The sequence below is a fragment of the Carassius gibelio genome, chromosome B8 (genome assembly GCF_023724105.1).
Source record: "Carassius gibelio isolate Cgi1373 ecotype wild population from Czech Republic chromosome B8, carGib1.2-hapl.c, whole genome shotgun sequence".
NCBI classification, from domain to species: Eukaryota; Metazoa; Chordata; class Actinopteri; order Cypriniformes; family Cyprinidae; genus Carassius; species Carassius gibelio.
Window position 1 is genome coordinate 28,493,280 of NC_068403.1, and position 23,963 is coordinate 28,517,242.

At 39.7% G+C, this 23,963-nt stretch overlaps 1 protein-coding gene across 2 annotated transcripts in view; it reads left to right on the top strand.

Moving 5' to 3' along the window:
* The first annotated feature begins 1,218 nt into the window (after nt 1-1,218).
* Nucleotides 1,219-23,963, top strand: part of gnb1a (guanine nucleotide binding protein (G protein), beta polypeptide 1a) — a 28,745-nt gene continuing 6,000 nt past the window's right edge. Inside the window, exons 1-4 of one of the 2 annotated variants that reach the window (XM_052562954.1) lie at nt 1,219-1,634; nt 18,604-18,716; nt 22,497-22,535; nt 22,652-22,758. In XM_052562954.1, the coding sequence (XP_052418914.1) occupies nt 18,660-18,716; nt 22,497-22,535; nt 22,652-22,758 (203 nt within the window). In that variant the 5' untranslated portion in view covers nt 1,219-1,634; nt 18,604-18,659. Of the gene's footprint in view, nt 1,635-16,009; nt 16,088-18,603; nt 18,717-22,496; nt 22,536-22,651; nt 22,759-23,963 lie in introns of those variants that run through there. The other variant, XM_052562955.1, reaches the window with a different exon arrangement.

Consider the following 23,963-nt stretch of genomic DNA (forward strand, 5'->3'; position numbering starts at 1 on the left):
TAGAGCCCCTTTCACACTGCCATTCCGGCAAATACAGGGGTAAAGTGTTCCTGCAATTGGTCCCTGGTCGCTATATTTGGCACTTTCACACTGCCAGTGATGACCCGGTATATGTGCGTGCTTTTACACACAACCCTTGAAGATCCCGTAACAACACCTGACATCAGAACGCGACGTGTAATGTACGAGTTGAAAACGCTAGGCACATTATACTTTCACTGAAGCAAGCAAACGGTCTCTGCGTCAGCGCGGAAAGTGAGTAACTAGTGATCTCTGCTTCATTACAGTTTGCACATATGTTTTTGTCGCGAATGTTGATCTTCCTTCAAAACAGCCGGTAAAAGAGTCGTGCGATAACGCGCGTCATCACTTTGACACGGAATTAGATCTGGCTTTTGTTCACACAGCGCTCGTCCCGGGTCGAACCCCCCAATGTTACTAGGTCCCCGACCCGGGTTCAATTCGGTAATCAATTCCGGGACGTGGTTGCTTTCACACAGAAGGCGACCCGGCAATGTTACGGAAATATTGCGGGTCTGACGTGCAGTGTGAAAGGGGCTTAGGTCTGTGAGACAGGTGCGAGTTTGGTTACAGAATGCGGTTTTCACACTCGTAAATAAACTTACTGTGTGTGAACGTAACTGTATTAAATTCCCAAATACAGGAGGACTGACAACCATATTCTGCTGCTGTGTGAGAACACTTCACTACACCATAACCAGTGTTGGGAGTAACGCATTACAAAAGTATCATAACAGTAACATATTACTTTTTGCTGAAACGCAATAGTGTAAGGCATTACTAATAAATTTTCATTAATATTTTACTTGTAAGCGTTACAACACACTTTTAGGCTAAAATGTAATTGTTCAAAGAAAAAATCTGCAAGACATTCACGAATCAAAAATGCAGCAGATAAGTTAATTTTGGGTTAAATTAACTCAAAAGTAATACAGGAGTCATGTAACGCATTACAGTTCAGAGACAGAAATATTGTAAAGTAAGGAATTACTTTTAAATGACATTAACGAATAATCTATAATACATTAGTTTGGAAGTACCTTGTACACTGACCATAACACGTCTTATTATTACTGTTTTACGGCTGTTCGCAGACTCTTCACCATAATATGTCTGTAAACACTATGATTTATATTAAAAATTGTCCGTTACACTTTCATGAATAAATCTCTAAAGCCATTGACGGCGAGTCCTAAACTCAAGCGAAACTAGATTTGGCGCTGAAACGGTCGAATCCGTTGCGTGGTGACGCAGGCGCAGCGTGGGGTTTCCCAGTCGTGAGAGCAGGGTCACCGCGCCCATCTCTGCTGTCTGATGGCTGGAGCGAGCGCCTGACACAGCGAGCGACGGAGAACGACGAGTGTGGGACCTCGCAGAAAGGCTACTTCGGACAGAGCATTGTGTTGACCACATTAACCACGAGGCATCTGCGTGAAGCTCGCGTTGTTTGGAGCAGAATCGGCGCGGTTGCAGCTGTCGCGGCTGCGGGTTCGGGGAGTGCCGCTCTCCGCTGACGGACTGACGGACTGTCTGCAGGTCGGGCAGCTGTGGATCTCTCCTCGCGGTGTACAGTCAATGATAGATACACAACGAACTGTACCGACACAACACAGGTCAGTGTTTATCGGCCGCTTTCTCTTTAACGCTCGCCTGATTGGCTTCATTTGGCTGTTCTGGGGTGGGGGCCTCTGCACAAGAACGTATAATGGTGCACTTATAATGATCGTTTATACACTACGTGCAGCAAATATCAAAAATGAATAATTCCTAGGCCACATTCGTGGTTTAGTATGTGTTAACTTCCTCAAATCACGGTCATGTGGCAGAGATGTGCTGTTAGCTGACTAGCTAATCGATGATCGATGTCAAATGCTGTCAGGTGATCTCTGCTCTCGCTAAAAGCAGGCGAGAGACAGCCGCGTTTTTGGCATGAAGCTGCTAAAACTGTCTCCTTTGGGCACCGAGTAACGTTTGGCCTTTTTAACGAATATAAATCCTGGTTTGCCGTGTTTTGAGCTTGCGTTGTTGCATATCTGACTGCTCATGATGATGAAGATGATGATGAAATGAACAGTGAAGATGGAGGATGAAGCCAAACTAGCTCCCCACTTCTCTTCATCAGTTTGTGACTCTAACGATCACCCGTGTCCCGGTGAAGCGTCGAAGGAGCGCTGGATTCCGCTCTTATTTCGGTGGCGGATGTGTGTGTGATTGAAGTGTTTCTGTTCGTGTGCCTTTGATCGGTTTGAACCGTGAGCCTGTGCTTTTAACGAACTTAAACGCCGGTTAATGGGATTTTCTCGATCTCTTTAACCCGTGTGTGTTGTGTGAACGAGGAAGAGCAGCTCCAGTGTGTTTTATCACATAATACACTCATACTGGTGTGATTGTGTGTTTAAAGCGCTTCTGCTGTCTGTGGCTCATGATGTTGTGCTGAAACATGTACGCGGGAGCGCGCTTGCGTGTGTGTGTGTGTGTGTGTCAGCAGTGTGTTCATGTACTGAATGAATGAATGTGTGTGTTCACGGCCTACAGCTGCTGCTGCAGCCAACAAGATGGCGACTGATGAAGACACATCCCTGCCTCACACACACACACACACACACACACTCAGCCCATCTCGCGTGCTCTCATACACTACTGAATACATGACACGCGCTCTAATAGCATCTGTTATTATACAGCTGACGCTCAGAAATCACTTCTGAAACATCTATGCCCTCCCTGTCAAACACCACAGACTCGGGTCCTGCAGTCTTCCTCAGGATCCTCGTATAAATCAATCAGTCTTAATACTGAACACACAATATAAAAGGATTCCCACAGACATGGAAATGAAGCTGTTATGGAAATATTTATTTAACTTAGTATAGTAATCTGACATCAGTATCTTTCACACCACTCAATCTGTCTGTATTATAAAGACCAAACATTTCTGATGCCTTTTCTGTAAGTGCCATCTACTGTCAGAAAGTGCATTTGCATGTTCGTTTAGCATGCCTGCTTTTTTTCTTATGAAATATTGTGGCTAGCAATAAGAGTTCAGGACTCTTAGCTCTGTTTAACATATTTTACAGTTTGCACCCCCCCCCCACGCCTGCACATGCGTCATATTTAGGATTTGAGCACATGAGGCTGCTGTAAGGGGGCTGTGCTTTGTTTCATGTAGTCTTATGTAACAAAACGTCAGCATCAGAATTAAATAAAAAACCCTCATGCATTCATGAAAGACAGCAAACAAAGCTCTCTTTTTTATTCATAATTCATTCGCTGGTCCACAGAAAGTATGTCAGATGTGGTGTGAAGTTTCTGTGACACTGTGCAGGAACTGCAGAGGAGAATCCATGTTTAGCTGAAACAGAGAAGAATGTAAAGTGCATGAGCTGCTTAAAGGCTCAGAACATACTCCTGAATGCATGCTACGCGAGCTCCGGTTCATGCATCGCTGCTTCTGTAATGTGTGCGGCTCATAACCCAGAGTCAGCACCGGGGCTTCCAGAGGCTTAAATGGCTTCTTTTTTATTTTTTGGTAATTTTCTCTTTCTGGTCAGCTGCTGTCATGAAACAGCAGTCTGAAACGAATCTTTCTGAGCGTCTTACCTGAATAAGAGCACGTCGGGTTTAATGTCATTAGCTTTTTAATGTAGATATTGGCTGGTTATTGCAAGGCCGATGCGGTTCATTGGTCGTGTGCTTGTTTCTGCACTCGAATGCTTGTGCAAAGTGTCTTTTCTGCCCTTAGAGTCAGAAGAAATCTGAATCCGCTCAAGTGTAGTTTTCATACTCATTGATACTTCTGTGTTCGCTTGAAAATGTTCAAATTGGCATCGTTACAAAACATGCGAAGATGCTGAAAGTGTGTGAAACCTGTGAATATTTGTTGCATGTTTTTTTTCCTTGATCTCTTTTTATCCCACTTCATGTTTTCAGCCGCATCTCTGAATAGGATTACGTTGTCCCCATCCGCACATAGAGGCTTTCAGGATTATGGGTTTGGTCAGTGATAGTGCTGATTTGACTCGTGTCTGTTTTATCCAGCTCTCTCCACAGATGACATGCGCTATCAACATGTTTGATCTTTGATAATGCCTAAAGTTTGTGCCACTCCATGCTGTCGTGTACTGAAACTATGGCTCTCATGGCATATTTCTTTGTTTGATGTGTCAGTATTTGTAGTTGCATTGCGTAATCTGTATGAATGTAGAGGCCATCTCATCATCTAAATCAGGGGTAGCCAGCACTGCTCCCGCAGATTTGAGCTCCAAAACCAATCAAAAACAACCTGGTCCACCTGATTAGGGGTGTTCAGGATACGTTTGGGCAGTGTCTACCAAATTACCAATGCATTCTACAGCGCCACTAAAGGGACACGGTTAGCTGCTTGCTAGTGGTAGCTTTTACATTAAAGTGCATACAATTTCCATTACCACATAAACAGTGTAAGGAGAGATGACTGATAGGACGATGGCGAATGATTTGCAGATCCTGAGCACCACTGACGAACATCTAATCTTGTAAAATGTGCGGTAAGTACTGACTGTGTGATCGTGAAACTCGAAAGTGAAAGTAAGAATTAAGGTTTTTTATGATTAAGTTGTTTGTTGCGGTGACTGGGATCACGATGCCGGCTCAACATCGGCGATGGACGATGGCATCATCTAACAGGATTGTGGGGTTTCTTAGTCTGCTTTCTGTTCATTCACATGTGAATACAGGAGACCTGAAACACAAGCTCATGTGAAGTCGTTTTGGAGTAATTGAATAATTTTACATGTGTTATATGTAGAGATGAAATATAAAAAATTATATCGTTATTAGTAACCAGAATAATCTTAATCTTAATCTTATAATCTTATATCAGCACAGTCGTCGCTTCCAACTTGAATTCAGTGGGTCATCTTGTTAATGCTATAATATATTACTGCAATAAAATAAAATTTCTTCGTGATCAAGAGCATGAACAACAACATCACATTAGACCACATCAATTCCAAAATGACATTTCCCTTAGGTTCAACTTCCAAAAGTGCATCCGTCTTTCGCCATGTTACATTCATTTAGCTGACTAGTGCTATAATAACAAAAACATTAATGGCTTTAATAAAAACACACTTAAGATGGTGAAAAATCTCAGCACCTTTTTTTTTTTTCTTGTCGCGAACGCTGATCTTCCTTCAAAACGGCTGGTAAAAGAGTTGTGACACACTCATTACAGCATTAGTTCTGGCTTTTATTCACACAGAGCTCGTTCTGGGACTAAAGCCGGCAATGTTACTAGGTCCCCAACTCGGGATCGATCACGGAATCAATCCCGGGACGTGTTTGCGTTCATACAGAAGGTGATCCAGCAATTTTCCGGGTCCAATGTGGTGTGAAAGGGGCTTAAGTCAGCAAGGTTTGTGAAATGAGTTGTTCATTAGACATTCAAAAAACAGTTTAAATCAGGGGTGGGGAACGGTAATCCTGGAAAGTCCCTGTAGAGTTTAGCTTCAACCCTAATCAAACACACCTGAACAAACTAATCAAGGTCTTCAGGATACAGGTAGGTTCTTTTTTTTATATTTTTTTATTGGGAGCTAAACTCCCAATGTGTGCAGGCGCAGTCGTTCTGAGCACTGTCAAAATAAAAGTCCCACCACCACAAGTACATCGGCCAAACAGAAAAACATATTGGCCCATTCAGATATTTGAAAAATGTCAAATATTGGCAGATATATTGGCCAACCACTAAATAAAACACACATTTCTATTGCACTGTTCTTCTAAAACAGTTGTCGCTTCCTGAACCAACATCCAACTCACTTCATGAAATGTAAGTAGAGTCTTTACTGTCAGGGGAGCGATGGCTCAACCTCTTGTGACTCCTGTTTAACGTGAGGAGCTGCGCTCATGCATCCCAGCGTTGGCCCGTGCCATCATGCTCATTTCCTCACAGGTCGTTTGGATACAGGTCTGTTATCTGACAGTCATGTGCTGTTTTGAATAAGCAAAGTGGACCACAGAAGGACAGTGCCACTGTGCAAGTCACCGGTGGTACACTAATACGCTTTTGCATGTGAAAACACATCATTTGCATTTGGAATAAATGCTTTGCTTTCTGTTGACATTGCTAGTGTTAAACTGAACGATAGGAGAAATGTGGCCAAACCTGATGCAAACCTGATGCATTCATGATTTGCTTTGTTTCGTGTGATTGTGTTCACTATAGAGAACATCAGTGAACACCTTTTTTTTTTTTTTTTTTTTTTATTCTTATTTAACAATGAATTTGAAATCACAGTTTCTGTATAGAGAAGGTCCTTCAGGTCTCTGAACTGCAACTAAAACGGTCTCATTTGCGACCAAAAATACTAAATTGCGAGTGAAGTTTTTGCTGAGGTCACCACTGGCAACTAGTCCTATGTGTTTACATGTTATAAATAAAAAATGTGCATGTTATGCCTTTTTTTTTCCTGATTTGTATGCAATCGCATCATATGCTATGTTCACATATTAAACTGAGATGATGCTCATCAAAGTTTTATTGGATAAGAGGTTCAGACAGTCCTCATCTCTGCCGCGCAGCAGCGCTGACACAAGTGTTGACAGGTCTGTGTTTGTCCTGCGGAATTGGTCTGCTTTAACACTGTTGCCGTGGGTTTAAGTGACCCCAATAATGTGATATTTAGCCCCTAAAGTGCAAATTTTACTGGGGGGAACCCAACCAAAAAGTGTATTTTACCTGATTTCGATTTTTGGAGGATCCCCCTCAAAACTTGATTGGGCTAGTTTTGATGTGAAAACCTGGCAACCCCTGGCCCAAGACTTGAACCCACAACCTTAGGATTAGGAGTCAAACTCTCTAACCATTAGGCCACAACCTCCCCATGCACCTACTGAACCATTTTTTGGTTCCACAAAGAACCAAAGAGTCAAAGGTTCTTTTTGAAGAACCATCTCTTTCTAAAAAATGTTTATAATCTGAAGAACCTTCTTTCACCACAAATGTCCTTTTGTTAAACGTAAAGGTTCTTCACATGTTAAAGGTTCTTTATGAAACCATTCTTCTATGGCATCATGAGGCACCTTTTATATTTAAGGGTGTATGACAACATTTGCCGGATGCATTGAGGAGGAGCCCAAACTACACTCTGGCCAAGTGATGCTTATGGTCCACGGTATTGGTGCAGACTCGGTGTCATTTACAATTCGTATATTTCAAGTTGAAAAGATGTGTAGTTCCCACTTTAAATGAACCTTGGTTCCCAGGTCATGCTGACGAAGTCAAGAAAAGATGAAACCTAAACACATGACAGTATGATTGAAATGATAAAATGTAAAATAAAATGATAATAATAATAGAATAAATAAAATGTTTATTGTGGCACCTAAAAAAGTGTTTTTTCTTATAGGAGCCAATGGCTCCTTACTTGGTTTTATTGTTTATTGTTGTTTTATTGTCATTGATGTCAGCTTTATAAAGATGTTGGATGTGCAGTGTAATGGCCATGTGTTTCTGGGGCATCTTCGTGGCAGTTTCAGGGAGAAATATTTGTGAAAGAGCAGAGTGTCCAGAGAAACCTGTTTGGTCGGAGGCAGGTGACACGTTTGTTTGCAGGAATGATCCAAGCTTGACAAGATCTGACTTCGTCTAGACAGCTGATGTTAAACGTGTTTTATTCTCACTTGTAGTAGTCCAGTGGGAAACTCCAACGACAGACGAGAAACGGTATGAGAAATTAGCTGTGCTCCAAAGCCTAAGCTGTCTATTGAGTATTGAATTAATTACATGTAAAATGGACATGTTCAACATCTGCCATCTTGGATGGACATTTTCTCATTGAGTTGGTGCATTCTGGGTTCATTCTCGTCGTCTTCCTGAACAATACTTGTGTTGCTGCTACCTAACAATAAGGCCATAATAAGCACAATCATAATCATCCTGCTAACCTTTTTAAATGGTATTAGCTCGGCCATGATGCCTGAACACTCACTAGGCTTTGAAACAGAGCCACACTCACATGACAATTCTTGCTTTGTATTAATTGTACAAAAGGCTTTTGAAAGTATGTATGATCCAGTTGAAATGTGAGTTGTGATTTAAGCGCACATCAGACCAAAGCGTGAATGTTACATTTTCTGTATGTAAGATTTTGACTCTACCACAGCATAAAAATACCTTAATATGCTTGCAGATATTTAAGAAACAAGCTAAGTTTACATGTTTATCTGAAAAACAATGCTACAGTCAGTTATTCTCCTTTGGAAATGTTCGTTCCGGGCCAGAATGTCGGACTCTGTTTTGTGAAACCCGTCCGCTGTCAGTTTACTTAGTTGTATTTCACTTGATGATGCCAGTTGTGGAAAACAGCGTATTTCATTTCATTCATCATCAAGTGTGCTCGTTCCTGTTGGTGTTGTCAATCTGGCAACCTGTGTGTGCGTAAAGTCTGATGAGGAGAGGCCACCTGAAGAAAACCCCTCTCTAATATTTTGAATTTGGACTGCAATACCTAGTTCAGCCACTCGGTGTCAATCCTACAGACAGCACCTTTAAGTGCAAGAATTAGACTAATTGTAATGAAAACAATGTTGTAATAGAAAGTATATTATTCCAGCAGAAAAGTTTATGAATCTAATACCTGCCAACGCCTGAAGCTTTTAGATTCTAGCTTTTATTGAAAAAGAAAACATCAAAAATTTGCTTCATAAAAATATTATACATGTGTATATTCTAAAATACTTTTGTTGCCAAAGAAAAAGGGATATAGTTTTATGGTTGTTGTGAAATCAGTGAAAAGTGTCCAGATGTGAACCGTACTAATGCAACCGTACCAGCAGCAGAAACTGAAGAGGAGAATCTGTGACTGCTCTGGTGCTGTTTTCATCATAGCATTCATGTGTTGTCTTCTGTTGTTGTGCTCACTTTGATGGCTTAAAATAGAGCAGACTTGAGTTAGTGGTCTTTAATGGCCTGTTAATGGACATGCTGGCAGAATGATTCTCCCATGTCATTCTGTTCAACCACAAGTGAATTCACCACAATCGCTTTCGGTATGTCATGTGACCAACAGACTTAAACAAGTGCACTTCCCTTCAAATTCAGCTCAATCGTGCATCACATATGTCCCAGCTCTAACTCTGTGATTTAAGGCTTCATCACTGAATGAACACCGATCATAACATCTGATTGTGTTATAGTTCTGCCCGTGTTCAGTGGGGAAAGAGGAAATGAACGCTGTGTGATCAGGCCATCTTGAGTTCACTGCTGACCCTCTCCTCTGCTCTACACAAGAAAAGGAAAAGTGTGTACTAACCAGTGTTGAGTAATATGCATACATTCAGGGGAAAATAATAATAATTGATCTCACATTTTGATAGTTTTGGCTCTGCATTAAAATATAGGTCAGTAGAAAACGTTTTTTCTTAGAAAGAAGAGTGACTGATATGTAGAATTGAAATACACATTCATAATAAAATTAGTTTATTTTACTATAATTAGAAATTGAAAATCTGAAAAGTCCATTTGAAAAATATATACTTAATGTTCATCATACAGTTCATCTAACAGCTGAATTAATCAAAGCTGGCGATTGTTTTAAGACTTGTTTAAATGCAAAGCAAATATAAGGCCAATATATCGGTTGACCAATATTACAATGCTATATATATCTATATATATCTCTTGTGTTTTTATATGCACAAATATCTCAAAATAAGTAACACTATTTAATTTATTTTGAAACAATCCCATATGGTGACTTCTTGATGAAAATGACCTACTCATGTGATCTATTGGAAATCAATACATAATTGTTGAATGATACAAACATTTGATATACTCTTCACTCAAATCTAGCAACCCAAATGAAACTAGTCACACATCAGCATTAGTGTGCACTCAGTAGTGTTTTGGTGCATTGCATTGGGGCTTTTTTTCTGTACCAGCTCGGCGCTGCACATCCTCTAAAACAACAGCTTATAAATAGATGTGCTATTGATGGCACAGGAAAACTCGGATGTTCGTCTTCCCTTCTTCACAGCCGGTCATGAGCTTTATGTGGTTGTGTAGTTGGTAACTTGTGTGTAGCTTTACCTCGAGGATGGATGTCCAGAGATGATGCTTGTGTTTGTTTGAAAGGGCAGAATGGAGTCAAAGGATCGGGCTTTTAAGACATGCCTTCTAGCATCTTCATCATTTCCGTCCTCCTCCTCCTCCTGCATTGTCCGTCTGTTCGCTGCGTGAGCTGCTGCTGGAGTGTGTCTGGAGGGGCATCGAGTGCTGTTAAATATTACATGCTTTGTGCTCGGTGAAGGGCTGCAGGCGCATGCTGTCAAACACACACACACACACACACACACACACAAAGCACTCAGGCCTATTCATTATGTGTGCATTTATTCGCTGGACACTCAATGCTTCATACATGTTATCACTTCAGGCTACAGACGGACACGCTTGTGTAGTGTCTAGTGGATGTGCATTCAGAGAGCATGATGGGAAATCAAATTCATTTGAACCTTTGTCGTCAGATGCCTGTTTTACTTTTGGACGTTGCTCTGAAATGAGCACAACTTAAAAATACTTACTTTTAAAATATAGTCCAACATAAATTCTGCCCAAGAATGTCTAGTACAAATTGTAATTTGGAATGAACGTATTATTTAATAATTAAGGTACAAACGTTGCTGCGAATTATTCCAGAATGCTCAAGTTTGGTACATTAGTGTATTGAAGGTTAAAGGTCAAAAAAAAGAAAGAAAAGTAACCAGTTGTTAACCAATGATACATTGTTTCAGATTTTTGCTTCAGAGAGCAGTTAGTAGTAGATAAAGATGAGCTGTTTGTTTTGCAGATGGCCAATAATACATTTAATAATAGTCATTTGAAAAAATAAAAATAGCTAAACTTTGGCATCCGTTGAGGTGGGACTCTGGTAATGTTAATTTAGTGGTCTAAAAAAACTTACAAGAGTAAATAAGAACTGGTTATTTCAGTATGTATTCTTTACTCTGTACTTCTAAAATGTTCTAAAAAGGGCAGTCTTGTGTGTTTGAGGTCTGAGATGGGGAACGCTGAAGAGAGAGAGAAAGAGAGAGAGAGGGCAAACATTTACCATTTCAGCTCATCGCTGCTGTCGTATCAGTCAGTATCATCTTAAACAGCCTGCGTGACACTTCATCGTTTATATCATGGGATTTTGGTTTTTGTGAAATCAAGATGTTCATTTTTATTTTATAGATTTTTTTGTGTGTGTGTGTGGAAAATAATGGTTTTGGACTACAAGGTAATAAAAAAAAGAGACAAAACTAAAAGTAACTATAAAACAGCATGTAAATAAATATCTTTCAAATAATTTCCATGTGAAACTTGCCCAAATTCTCCCCTGTCCCCCCTGTTTGGATCCCTGTCAAATGATTTAATTGACATGTTACTATACAGTTGTTAAAGACACTTAAACTATTGTGACTTTAATGAGTGTAGACAGATGTGGGAGAGAAATGACATGGTTCTTTAATCAAAGTTAGTTAATTATAACACTCAAATCCCTTCAGGAGGGTAAGACTGTTTCTAATTCAGTGTAGACCAGCATTGTGTTACCCAGAAGAATAAAACACAGCATATAGCCGTGATCAGCTGTGTCTTTGGGCGTCTGGATGTGTGTGAGCAGCAGTGAGTGTTTGTGCACGCACACGCTTGTGTCTTTGTTCTAGTTTTGCAGCTCACCCCACCCTCCATTTCCTGTTTGTAATGCATGCTCTCAGCTGACTCGGTCATGTGACGCGTGCCGTATCTGAACAATCAGTGCACCGGCCTGCAAACATCCATCTGCAGTCAACACTTCTCATTCATTAGATATTAAACTAACACAAATATAGTGTTTGTATCGGTGTAAGCTATGATGTGGAAAAAAATGGGTTAAAATATAAACACTATATCCTAAACCAACAACAACAAAACAATGTATTTTCTGCGGTTTAAATATTCGGTGTTGAATTACTACTGAAGCTTTGAAGCTCAAAAAATGGTATTTGGACAGACGCATGATACAGTCGATGAAAAACATGAAAAACAGTAGTCTATAGTGTATAGGTTAAGTATAAATACACACACATGCTATAGCTTAATCACAAAAAGACTGTAATCAGAAAGCATTCTTTATCGATCGACCCAAGTTCTAATCTGCCTTTTACCGAACTAGTTTTTCTCCCTTTTCACATCTCTTATCACATCAGAAAAGGCATGCAAGGCAAATCAAAATAATCAAAAAGTTTTAAATAATGCAGGGTAAAGGGTGGGCTTATATTGTCCCAAAAAGGCAGCATCCATTTAATAGTTCTGATATAAATGATAATTTACACTGTTATTGCATACTAGAAAATACTGCTATTGTTCCATAGCCTCGTTCACACTGCAGGTCTTGATGCCCAATTCTGAATGGTTGCCTATATCCGGATTAGTTTTTTATGTCCGTTTACATTCTCTTTCAGTTGTGATCCGTATCTGATTCATGTGCGTACACTTGCCCTGCCGTCTGAAACATCACATGTGCTCAAGGGGGGCTTCACTTCACTCCTGAGGACGTGTGAGGCACACCCAGCCTCGTCTGGTTAAACGTATATGATCTGAATTTGTCATAGTCATAGCTCATGTTCAGTGTAGAAGTTTACAGTGTCCTGAATCTACATTTCCATTCAGAAATGTCAGGGAATGAACAGTCCGGTCTGACCACACTGCTTTTAACTTCCTGGTGGAAAACACCTTCCCTAGATCATGGCGTCATTCACATCACGTGATCAATGCTTTCAGGCCTGAGCGCTAATCTTCTGCTGATCGGAGCTGATCGGGCTCAGTTATGATGTGATGTGTGACTGTGTCAGAGCGTGACACACTGATTGTATCTGCTGCAGGATCAGACAGGAAGGAGTTAACGGCCTGCAGCTCGTGCTGGTGTCTGTGGGGCAGGGGGTCCTCAATTATTAAACCCCAGCAGAAACAGGGCAGCATGTGATAGAGGCAGTGCCCCGCTCCCCCCGTACCACACTGATCTTACTGCGGACACGCTAACGTCTGCTTTCTCATGCTGTATGGAGACATTTGTTCTTTTTCTTTCTTAAACTGATAAATGTGGATGTAAGGCTTTATGGACATTAACTGTATGAATTTATTTAAAGCTGCTTTGAAATGGGGTGTATTGTGAGCGGTCTGGGGGCCTGAAGCTGTAAAACAAAGCCTATTGATTAGACAAAAAAAAAAAAGAATAATAAAAAATCTTCCTGAATCAACAGGAATATGTCAGCATAGGAAAGAAGACTGTGCTTTTAATGTGGTCTTCAGGCTAATATGCTGTAAAGTGATGGTTTGTTTTTGAGGTCCTGCTTAATGTTTCAGTGCATTAGCAGTCTCCACAGGAAGCTCTTCCAGTTGTATTTCCTTCCTGTCCTCTACAGAAGAGTCCACCCTTCAGTGTCAAGAGAAAACCACTGTACTCTCCTCAGGGTTCTAGGCTTTATTCTGTGGTTCTACAGAAATGACTTTTATCTGACTAACACCTGTTCATCTCACTCTTTTTTAAAATGTGTTTCAAAATCCGTTTCATAGTCAACGCGAGAAACGCAAGCAAGCAACGCGAGCGACGCGCTCTCTTTCATAGTCTAAACAGTGAACGCAAGCGTCACGGGTGATGCGTGTATGCCATACACCTCTCACGCAACAGGGGGCAGTAGAGTCGGGTGATATTAGTAGACTCGGGTCGCGTGATATTCAGATCAAAATGGCAACTGAAAAGGAGTGTATTCTGTTGCTGATGAACTATCGTATAAATGTGAATGAATACGTATAGGTTCGCATAATTTTTCCTCTTCGCTCGCCATTGTATTCAAACCTTCTTCTTCTGTAAACACAATATACTTGAATTAATGTACAATACTTGCAATGTCGCCCCCACCGACAACGCATAGTATTGTGTGAATCGGCGCGTCGCGTATCAAAAACTAGGAGGACACATTTGGCTACGCACTGACGCATAATGGCGGCCGAAGCGTAACGATGCGTAGCCTCGGGGACGCCTATGCGTACAAATGCGTTGACTATGAAACGGCCCTAAGCTACATCATCATCCATCAATAAGGCCCTATTTTCAGGACTTTTTTCTAAAAGTGTGGCATGAATGCATTTACACTTCAGTTGCATTAATGCAGTGAGATTAATGTTAAATATAAGATATAATTTTGAGTAATGTTAGATCACTTAAATTATATTTTAGATTTAAAACTATGTAGGGATGTGGAATTAATCAAACTGAACGGTTCGATTTTGATTTTCAATTATTACAATTCAATAATTGAGATAAAACGATTATTCCGGCTCCTTTTGCAGCACTGCGCTTTCGTTCCTCCATTTGCAAAATAGGACGTGTTTGATTTATCGAAGTATATTTATTCATGTTTTATAAGCATTAACAAAGAGAACATGCGCTTCTCCGGAAGAGAAATGCGCTCAGAGACAGAACAGAACAGGACACTGTGCGTGCATAAACGGTCAAATACACGCACAAATTTGTCAAAATGCTGTGCTTGGTGATTATTAATTTATACTTTGGTCAGTCATGTTATAAATTAACGTAAAGAGTACGCGCGTAACAGTAATTTGGATCCGTGCGACTCTTAAAGTGACCGCGGTCTATTTATTTTACGTTTTATTCAATTCTGTAGTAGGCTGTACCATGCTACGTGATCCTTTCATATGAACTAAAATAAATATAATACTAGAGCCAAACTGAAACTAAAATGAGACATTAATAATAAATAGTATAGTGAATAAATAAAATAATCAAACAGCTTTAGACTTACATAAAAAAAGCACATAAACATAAATTAAACTTTGTTTAATTTGTATCTTTTCTATTGTATTTGTCCTAAGCTTTTTTTTTTTTAATTACTGACAGTTTAATTATTTTAAATAATTTTGAAAACATTTAGTTTGTTTGTGATTCCGCTGGTCTCTAAAGTGTAGAAGTCATAGCAACCTTATTTACAGGAAATACATATTTGATATGATCTTTAAATCACTCACAAAAAGTTTTGGTCATATGGCCCCCTCATAATCATGTTAAATAATCATGATTACAATGTTGACCAAAATTATTATGATTATGATTTTTGCCAAAATCGAGCAATTGAGCAGCCCTAAAACTGTGGCAGAAAGTGATGGTCTTAATGAGTGAGTCATTGATTCAGTAGATTCACTCAAATGGAATGAAGCAGTCGAGTGTCTTTGAATGGTTCATTAAATAATTCACTCAAATGTTTTATTCAGAAATGCTAATGTTTTTGAAAATTGTTCAGTTTTGGAAAATGGGTGGGGTGGCTCTTATGGGGGGATTTTTTTTTATTTGGGGGAATGGGGTTATATTGTGAATAATGATGATGATGATGATGATGATAATAATAATAAAGCTTTCAAACTCTGAATTGAATTTATTTGAACTAAAAAAGGCAAGTAAATAGTAATAAAATAGTAATAGATTAATGACAAGCAATGGCACAAACAAATACAGTAACAAGATACAACAAGATACTTTTTGTTTTTCCAGGTAGGTTTAACAATAATATTAAAAATTCAAGCACTGTACTCCAAAAATGTATATTAGGAAATTTGCTGGGCATAAAAGCAGGTCAGTGTGAGGGGGCATTTCTTTCTTTCTTTTTTACTGAGTTATGCTCTTGCATTTCTTGGTTAGTTCATATTGGTTGTGTATGTGGAATGACTGTGTGTGGTTATTATACTGCAGGCAGGGTTTGCTCTGGAGTTGATCTTGATGGTGAATGTGTAGTTTTAGAGCGGTGTTGTTGATGTGAAGGTGAAGCCGTATGTTAGTGCAGCGGCTGACCCTGTATTAGCAATATTAACATGACACTTTATCAGCTGGATTATGTGCGGCTTAAACCACATCTTTGCATCTAAACATGGAGCCAGCCAATCAGCTGCTGTCGTTCTGGTGAGGCGTTTATCCAGTGTAGATCCATTCAGAAGGTCTTTGGCCATTGGAGGCTCGGGAGCTGTGTCTAGGAAAACAAAATCCAGGTAGGGCTTTACTTTCCTCTAGAAATCAGACGGCACACATGAGGGGATGGCAATTTGAGGTCCGGACAGGAACTGTGTGCTTTTTCGGCAGCATAGGACTTTTGATGGCTTCTTGTGTTGAGATGGATTAGCCTTATGTTGAATTACACAAGACTTGACTCCTGTAGTCTTTCTGTTGGAGTGTGTGCATGCAGAAGGATCACTCAGATTCACACTAGTTACTAAAGTTGGTCAGATTTCATATTCTTGTTCACTTTGACGTGCGATGCGAGTGAAAGTGTCGGCAGTGGATTTGGGTCAGCAGGAGAGTTCATCAGCAGATTTGGTGTTAACAGGATTTGTGTGGACGCGCTGAATCAACTGTGTCCCTGGATTACAGGAGTGACATTGAGAACGGGTCAAGGTTCATGTCTCTGTCCACTCACACTTTCTTCTGCTCTCTCTGTTCACCGAACCAACTCTTGACCCATATAATTCAAGCTTTTACCTCTGGAATCATGTATTTTGGTGAAGTACAGAAGGGGTACCAGGCGGGGAACCACCTATGGTTTCACAGGGGTTTTAATAGGGGTTTTTCACTTGACATTTAGCCAGCTATTCTTGCACATCCCTAGTTCACACCATAGACTGTATAAAAACATGGATGTAGTGTCCGTGATGTCAGCCATAGGTTTCCGAAAAGCGTATTTGAAGCCAAAAGTGGGCGGAGCCGGCCGTCGCCATCTTGGCAGCGTGTCACCATACATTACTCTCGGATAATCGAAAATGGGCAAAAAGCTGAAGCCACGCCCACCCAGCTCAACCACAGTGTCCACAGCGGCAATCAACCTGTCACTCAAGTGGCTGCGCTATTAATAATGGCATCAGTTGATTCTAGAAATTTAAGGCATAATATAATTTCAACGGATGGGTTATAAAAAAATTCACCCCCCTCACAGTTGTCATGAAGGGCAAAATTAGCTATATAGACCAAAATAATGTAAACATGTTTTTATCTGCTTTAAAGTTGGGTGTTTTAACATGGGGAGTCAATGGGACTGACTCTCTTCTGCAGCCAGCATCAAGCGGCCAGTCGATGAATTAGTTTTAGTCTCTTCCTTGTTGGCTTCACAAGAGAGATCAAGAGGTTGCCGCTTGGTTCACACCAATGGTAATAACATGCTGAGAAGCTTCAGGTGAGCGGTATAACCAAAATCCTACATCACGTAGAATTCGTAGAAAAATAATCATGTTAGACTAAACAGATTAGCTACAGGTCATTCATATTCAAATGTTTATCGTATATTAACATATTAATAGATTAATTAAATAAAGACCAAAGATTAGATTTACCCCAAACTAGTTATATTTTATCTTGAACCACTAAAGAGACATCAGAGCCAGCGGCGAATGTCAAAGGACTAGCCGAGGTGAGAGTGCTCTCGGCAGATACGTGATCACTGAGCTCCCGCTGATCGCATGGAGCTCGTCTCCGAAAATCTGTGAAACACATTTTTAAATAGATGCTGTCTTTATAAATAGACCACAGATTTGAGTTTACCACAACTACATTCTCGCCTGAAATACTTTTAAAACTACATTTCATGACACAAAAGCAGTAATATTTTGAGAATTATCCGAATAAAAATGGTGGTTGAAATCACAATGCTGCATAAGCCCCTCCCACGATGCAAATTCGTGTCTGTTGTTTCGCGAATGAAGCGAATGAACTCAAAATGTTCAAGTGTCCAAATACGTGTAATAGTTGCGTCTGTTGTGAACACAGTCAGATGTGTGTAGGAGAACTATTAAATTGCATGTATACAAAGGTAAAGGGTACATCCTTTAACGTAAACAACACATCAGTGTCTGAAACAAACCCAAACAAACCCTGATGTTGCTTGGTTTAGATCAGCATCAGAGTCCTGTTCCTGTGTCGTAGTGGAGTAGATTTGATCAAACTAAGATCTAATTGAGCGTGGTCTCACTTATTGTGATGTGATCAGCTGCTCTCGGCTGTTGTGTGAAGCGTTGGGTTAGCGCTGTGATGTGCTGCTGATCTTTAGCACAGGCTCGCTGCACCGCACTGTTGCTAAGCGCAGCTTCACGGTTGGCAAGGACACAGGCGGAGAGAGATGTGCTCGCATCCCTTCATTAGAGAGGAGATGCATTCTCTATCTGTGTCCAGCGCTCTAACTATAGCGCTGCCGGGTGTCAGCTGTGCACACACACACACACACAGCAGTGATGTGGGCTGAACGAGCGGTGTGTGATGAGGCTGACTCTGTGTCGATCAGACAGGTTTGGAATGGGGTGTGTTCTTGGCCAATAGATCAGGCCAAACTCAGCCCAAAATACAGATCTGTGTGTGCTGTCTCAGTGAAGGCAGTACTGCTCAGAGCAGAACGTTTGTCCAGCAGCTCAACACAAGTCTTGAAATAGGTGTGTTGATATGTCTCTAAATGTGTCCTGTTTAAATCCCACACGATGTACAGTTGTTTAATGACACTAACAGGGTGATGATATTTGTGTTTCAGATCAGTGCGAGCGCCAGTGAGCGGACGGAGTGAAGCCCATCGCCGAGCGGAAGAAAATGAGCGAACTCGACCAGTTACGCCAGGAGGCTGAACAGCTGAAAAACCAGATCCGAGTCAGTCTCTAAACACACACAACATCACACACACACACACACGCTTGACACAGCAGATGCTGCCACACGTCACAAGTTTAGGCGCTTTAACTGTGCATCAGTACATTTCAGTGCTTCCCACAGCTTTGAAATAAATGTGATTTTTAACTATATTTAAATTTATTGAAATTCATTTTAATTACATCAATATCAATATCACCTTTATTTATATAGTGCTTTAAACAAAATACATTGCGTCAAAGCACTGAACAACATTCATTAGCAAAACAGTGTGTCAATAATGCTAAATGACAGTTAAAGGCAGTTCATCATTCAATTCAGTGATGTCATCTCTCTTCAGTTAAATAGTGTCTGTGCATTTATTTGCAATCAAGTCAACGATATCGCTTCTACATAGGCTTCTATTACATTCAGTGTTAATTTTGACACGAAATTTTAATTTAGTTTTAGTCTTAGTCTTTTGACTATAATTCTTTTTAGTTTTAGTCAAGTTTTAGTCATCTGATTTGTTTTAATTTTAGTCTTATTTTAGTCGACTAAAATTGCTTGGTATTTTAGTCGACTAAAATTGCTTGGTATTTTAGTCGACTAAAATAAGACTAAAATCAATAACAGATTTACTAGACAATTTTTTACAGCTTGTATAGGAAACAAACTTAACCAAAATATATAAAACACAAATTCAACTTTATTTCAACACAACTGTGTCTTTATTTCGATTCAAAAGCTTTTATGCAGCAACAAACACTGTCATGATAATGTAAACAATAACTAGCTGCCAATTGACCATCAATAAAAGAAAAATAACGTTAGGTCCAGGACCTTAAAGCTTACAGCTGAGCTGAACAATAAGTGCATACATTTAAAGTAAATATTTAATAAGTTGGCAGCTAGGTGGATAAAAAAGTAACAAGATTTTATAAGGTATTCATTTGTCTAGCAATATTGTATGTTTTAAATACTACAATATTGCTAGATTTGTATGTATAGCCTAATGATAGGATGTGAACATTCATGTTTCACATGACTAATATAGAAATATTTGTGATATTGTCAACAAGTAGAACATTATAAAATATACTAAACATTAGTATTAATCAAATGTATTTATCATGATATTACGTATTAGTATTGTGCTCGCATCTAATTTGAAGAAGGGGCTATTTTACAGTACTTTTCAGTTCGTAATATTTAATGCTACAACATCTACGCACTGCACTATTCCAATTTTGCTTAGCTCAATAAACAAAAGAACATCGTTGTAAAATTACATTTGAGAAAATGTCCGGGTGGCTCGTCTGTAAATGTCTTTTCAAATTGGTTGTGTTCTTGCCACGAATGAGCGCTCTGCGTGCTTTACACTTTGTTTTGTTTTGTTCGTCGTCAAACGTGAAGTGAGCTGTGGACATTTTGTCGCTCTTTTAGACAGTAGGGACTTTAAGCAACAGCTGCGAATGGAACGGCTACAGCGACCGGAAGTTTGCCGTCACACCGCTGTAGCCAAGAACGTAAAAGTCACTAAGCAACGGTAAAACAGAACAGCGCAACGCAGCATTAATTCATTTATTGAGATCCAAAAAAATATATAATTTAAAAAAGCAAGAGAAGGATTGCTTTTGGCGTTAAATGACAATCTTTTGTCAGAAGAGGAGTTTTTAATATTGTATGATGTAAATAAGTCTAAAAACATAACATTTATTTACCTAACCTCTCACGTTGTAGCGACTCTGGCAAATCAGCTGTTCTCCCGTAGTAGACCGTTAAATTAGAACGTCAGAAAGTAGCAGTTAAATTCGCGCAGGCGCAATACAACGCCAGAATGGCGTTGCCGTTCCACCAGAGGCTGTTGCTTAAAGTCCCTATCACCTCTTCGAATGCCGACTTCCCGGGAGCTCATAAAAACTGAAAACCTTCGCTTCACGTCTCAATAAGTCAGGCTCTGATTGGTTCTCTTCTCTCATGCAGTCTGTTCTGTTTTGCCGGTTCTTTTGCTCATTCCTCGCATCTCTCCCGTCTGCTGATTTGATTTTCGTCACAGTCTATTTTCGTCTCGTCCTTTATTCGTTGACGATAATGTCAATCAATTTAGTCATAGTTTTAGTCTCCATCAGTGCCTTCTATTTTAGTTTTCGTTTCGTTTTCGTCGGCAAAAATATATTCGTGACGAAAATAATGACGAAAATATTTAGTCAACGAAATTAACACTGATTACATTACATATTTATATTATGTATTATTATATGCATTGTAAAAACATGCTTCTCATGTGTGCTTGTTTACATCAGAGCACACACTCGTCATTCAAGCAGCATACAGCGGCGTTGTGCATTTTGAGCAGTTGATGGGAAAAGTATTCTTAAAATGCATTCCAAATTCGGATTAATTTGTAATATATAATTATTTAGTGTATTTAAAAGTGCCCACGATAACAATACTGTGGATATTCGTTACTGTGATCTATCGCATTACTGAGTACCGGCACATGTCTACTCACAGATGTTTTTTTACTTGTGCAGTGTCATAACCAGGCCCGATGAGGGGTGGATCCTCCCTTCTGGGCTAGTTTCTATCTTAAAGGGGTACTATTATGCTTTTTTACAAAGTCATGATTTTGTTTTGGGGGAGTACTAGAACAGGGTCTCATACTAGGTTGTTTGATAAAACACATTATTTTCAGGGCTGCTCTGATCACCATTGGCCGATCTTTAATGCGCATCTCGTCAGTAAAGCCGGTTCTCTAATCAGCGGTTAATTCCCTCAGGTGCGTGATTTCACATAGAGCAGCTGTTACTACACAGAGCCGTTGTTAACTGAGAATAAAAAAATAATAATAAACGCTGAAAATGACCGTGGATTGGCGCAGTTTCTCAGTTTACAATAGCTCTGTGTAGTCAAAGCTGCTCTATGTGAAATCACGCACCTGAGGGAATTAACCGCTGATTAGAGAACTGGCTTTACTGACGAGATGCGCATTAAAGATCGGCCAATGGTGATCTGCGCACTCCTAATTATTTTTCACATTTTACATTATTTCAACACCTCTTTCTCCAGTCTGTCATGAACGGCTCGAATTGTTCCTGTATCAAATGAAGGCCCGCCTTCTGGAATACGAGATGTGCTGTGATTGGTTAGCTGGGCCTGTGTGTGCTGTGATTGGTTAGCTGGGCCAGTGTGTGCTGTGATTGGTTAGCTGGGCCTGTGTGTGCTGTGATTGGTTAGCTGGGCCTGTGTATGCTGTGATTGACAGCACTCAGCGCCTGGTTTGGAAATGTCCTGCCTCTTACCATAGACATCTGCTGCAAGCTTCAGTTTAAATATTGCGTCAAAATCAAATCAATTTGAGTGCAATTAAAACCCTGATGTTTGGAACCACTCTAAGTTTGTCTGCCTTGTAGTAATAACAGTCGTTGTCTTCTCTAGTGCAGCTCAACTAGATCTTGTCCCATTCATCGATCTTTGTGATTTAAAAAATCCTGGAGAATATGCATTGTAATCCAAATGAGTCATTTGTTCAATAAAATATCTCCTTTTGTATTGGATTTTAACTCTGTAGATCTTTTTTTTTAATGCTTGAAACAGCAACATTACAGACTAACTCAAGTTGAAAGTGAAAAAGCATGATAGCATCACTTTAACTGTGACAAAGGACAAGGCTCTTTGCTCGTCACTCTGAACTATTTCAGTCATGTGAAGCCTGGTTATGACACTAATTTAGCATTTCTGACCTATGAGACTGATGGTGTATGTATTAGTGGTCTGATCTGTGTATTTCTTCTCCAGGATGCACGGAAAGCCTGTGCGGATGCCACCCTCTCTCAGGTAGGACTCGCTCAACATCAAACCTCTGTCACTTCTCAAGTCATCTTGTTGTATTCGGATGGAGTTTCAGTTGGGTCTCTGGTGAACTAGAGTTTGTTCTCATGTGTTTCTGCCAGATCACAGCCAATATTGAGCCTGTGGGGCGGATTCAGATGCGCACCAGACGGACACTGAGGGGACACTTGGCCAAGATCTACGCCATGCACTGGGGCACTGACTCAAGGTGATCCCGTCGAGCCCTGTGCACTAACAGTAAAAGTGCTACATCCACGCAGTACGTGATTGGCTCAGTAGAGATCACTTATAGCTTTGCCTTTGAGTCCGCTGAGGCAATCACAGAATCATGTCTGGATCACAATTACTGCAAAATCAAAAGAAAACGTTTCCCATTAAAAAAATAGATTAGTCTCAGGACCGTAAAGATTGATTTTCATTGTGCTAAATCAAAAACAAAAGCACACACATCACTGGAAAAGCTCTCAAATGGGTTGCTCAACAAAATATGTGAATGAAAACAGAAAAAAGTTGATACAGCTAGGCTCCAAAAATACAAACATTTTGATAAGAGTATCACGTGAAATGTTTGTATTGTAAGAGCTTTGCTTTGCGGACTTCTTTTTGTTTTCAATAGGAAATATGTTTCCATGATTTATAGATGCTTTAAGAACTCTGTTTATTTTGGTATTGCCCTGGATGGGATTTCTAAATTGCCTAAAATGTCCAGCTTTTAACCAAGATTGGTCTATTATGTACAATGCCTGCTACTACTGTTAAACTACTATTACTACTATTACTATAAAACAGTAAGAAACCAAGCCAAAACCTATGGTCACCCTACACAGTAATGAATATTGGAGGTAAATGTGCTTAATTGTCTTGAAAATAAGTCAGTGTGTAAAAACTCTTAATGGTTTTAAAAATATCCATCATCCATATCCATTTTCTTTTAGCAAAATATAGGCCTTTATCACACTTTTGTGTTAGAAAACCGAAAGCTTCAAATGTTTGGCATTCCTTCATTAGTGTTGGAAATGTCTTTTCTCACGGTCAAATAGTTGACATTTTTCCAACTATTATTTCCAAATAAAACTCCAAAATGAATGTTTGCGAATAAGTACAACCTAGTGAAGTCATTGTCAAACATTGTTGAACACATAAAGTGAAACGTCACCGTTGGTGCCCTCTGTAGGTGTTTGTTTTAATGCTTAATGTACTGAAGTTGATATGTATAGACGTTACATTATGTATTTTAACAGTGTTGTTCAGTACAATCATGCAATTTATTGGTTTGATATTTTATTTTAGCCAATTATTATTGGCTCATCGTTAGTTTCTATAGAAATAGTCAGACTAGCCTGGTTTTAGCTTTTGTTTGTGTTACTAAAATCAAATATCAGATTACTCCGTTGTCAAAATAATCAGTAGTTA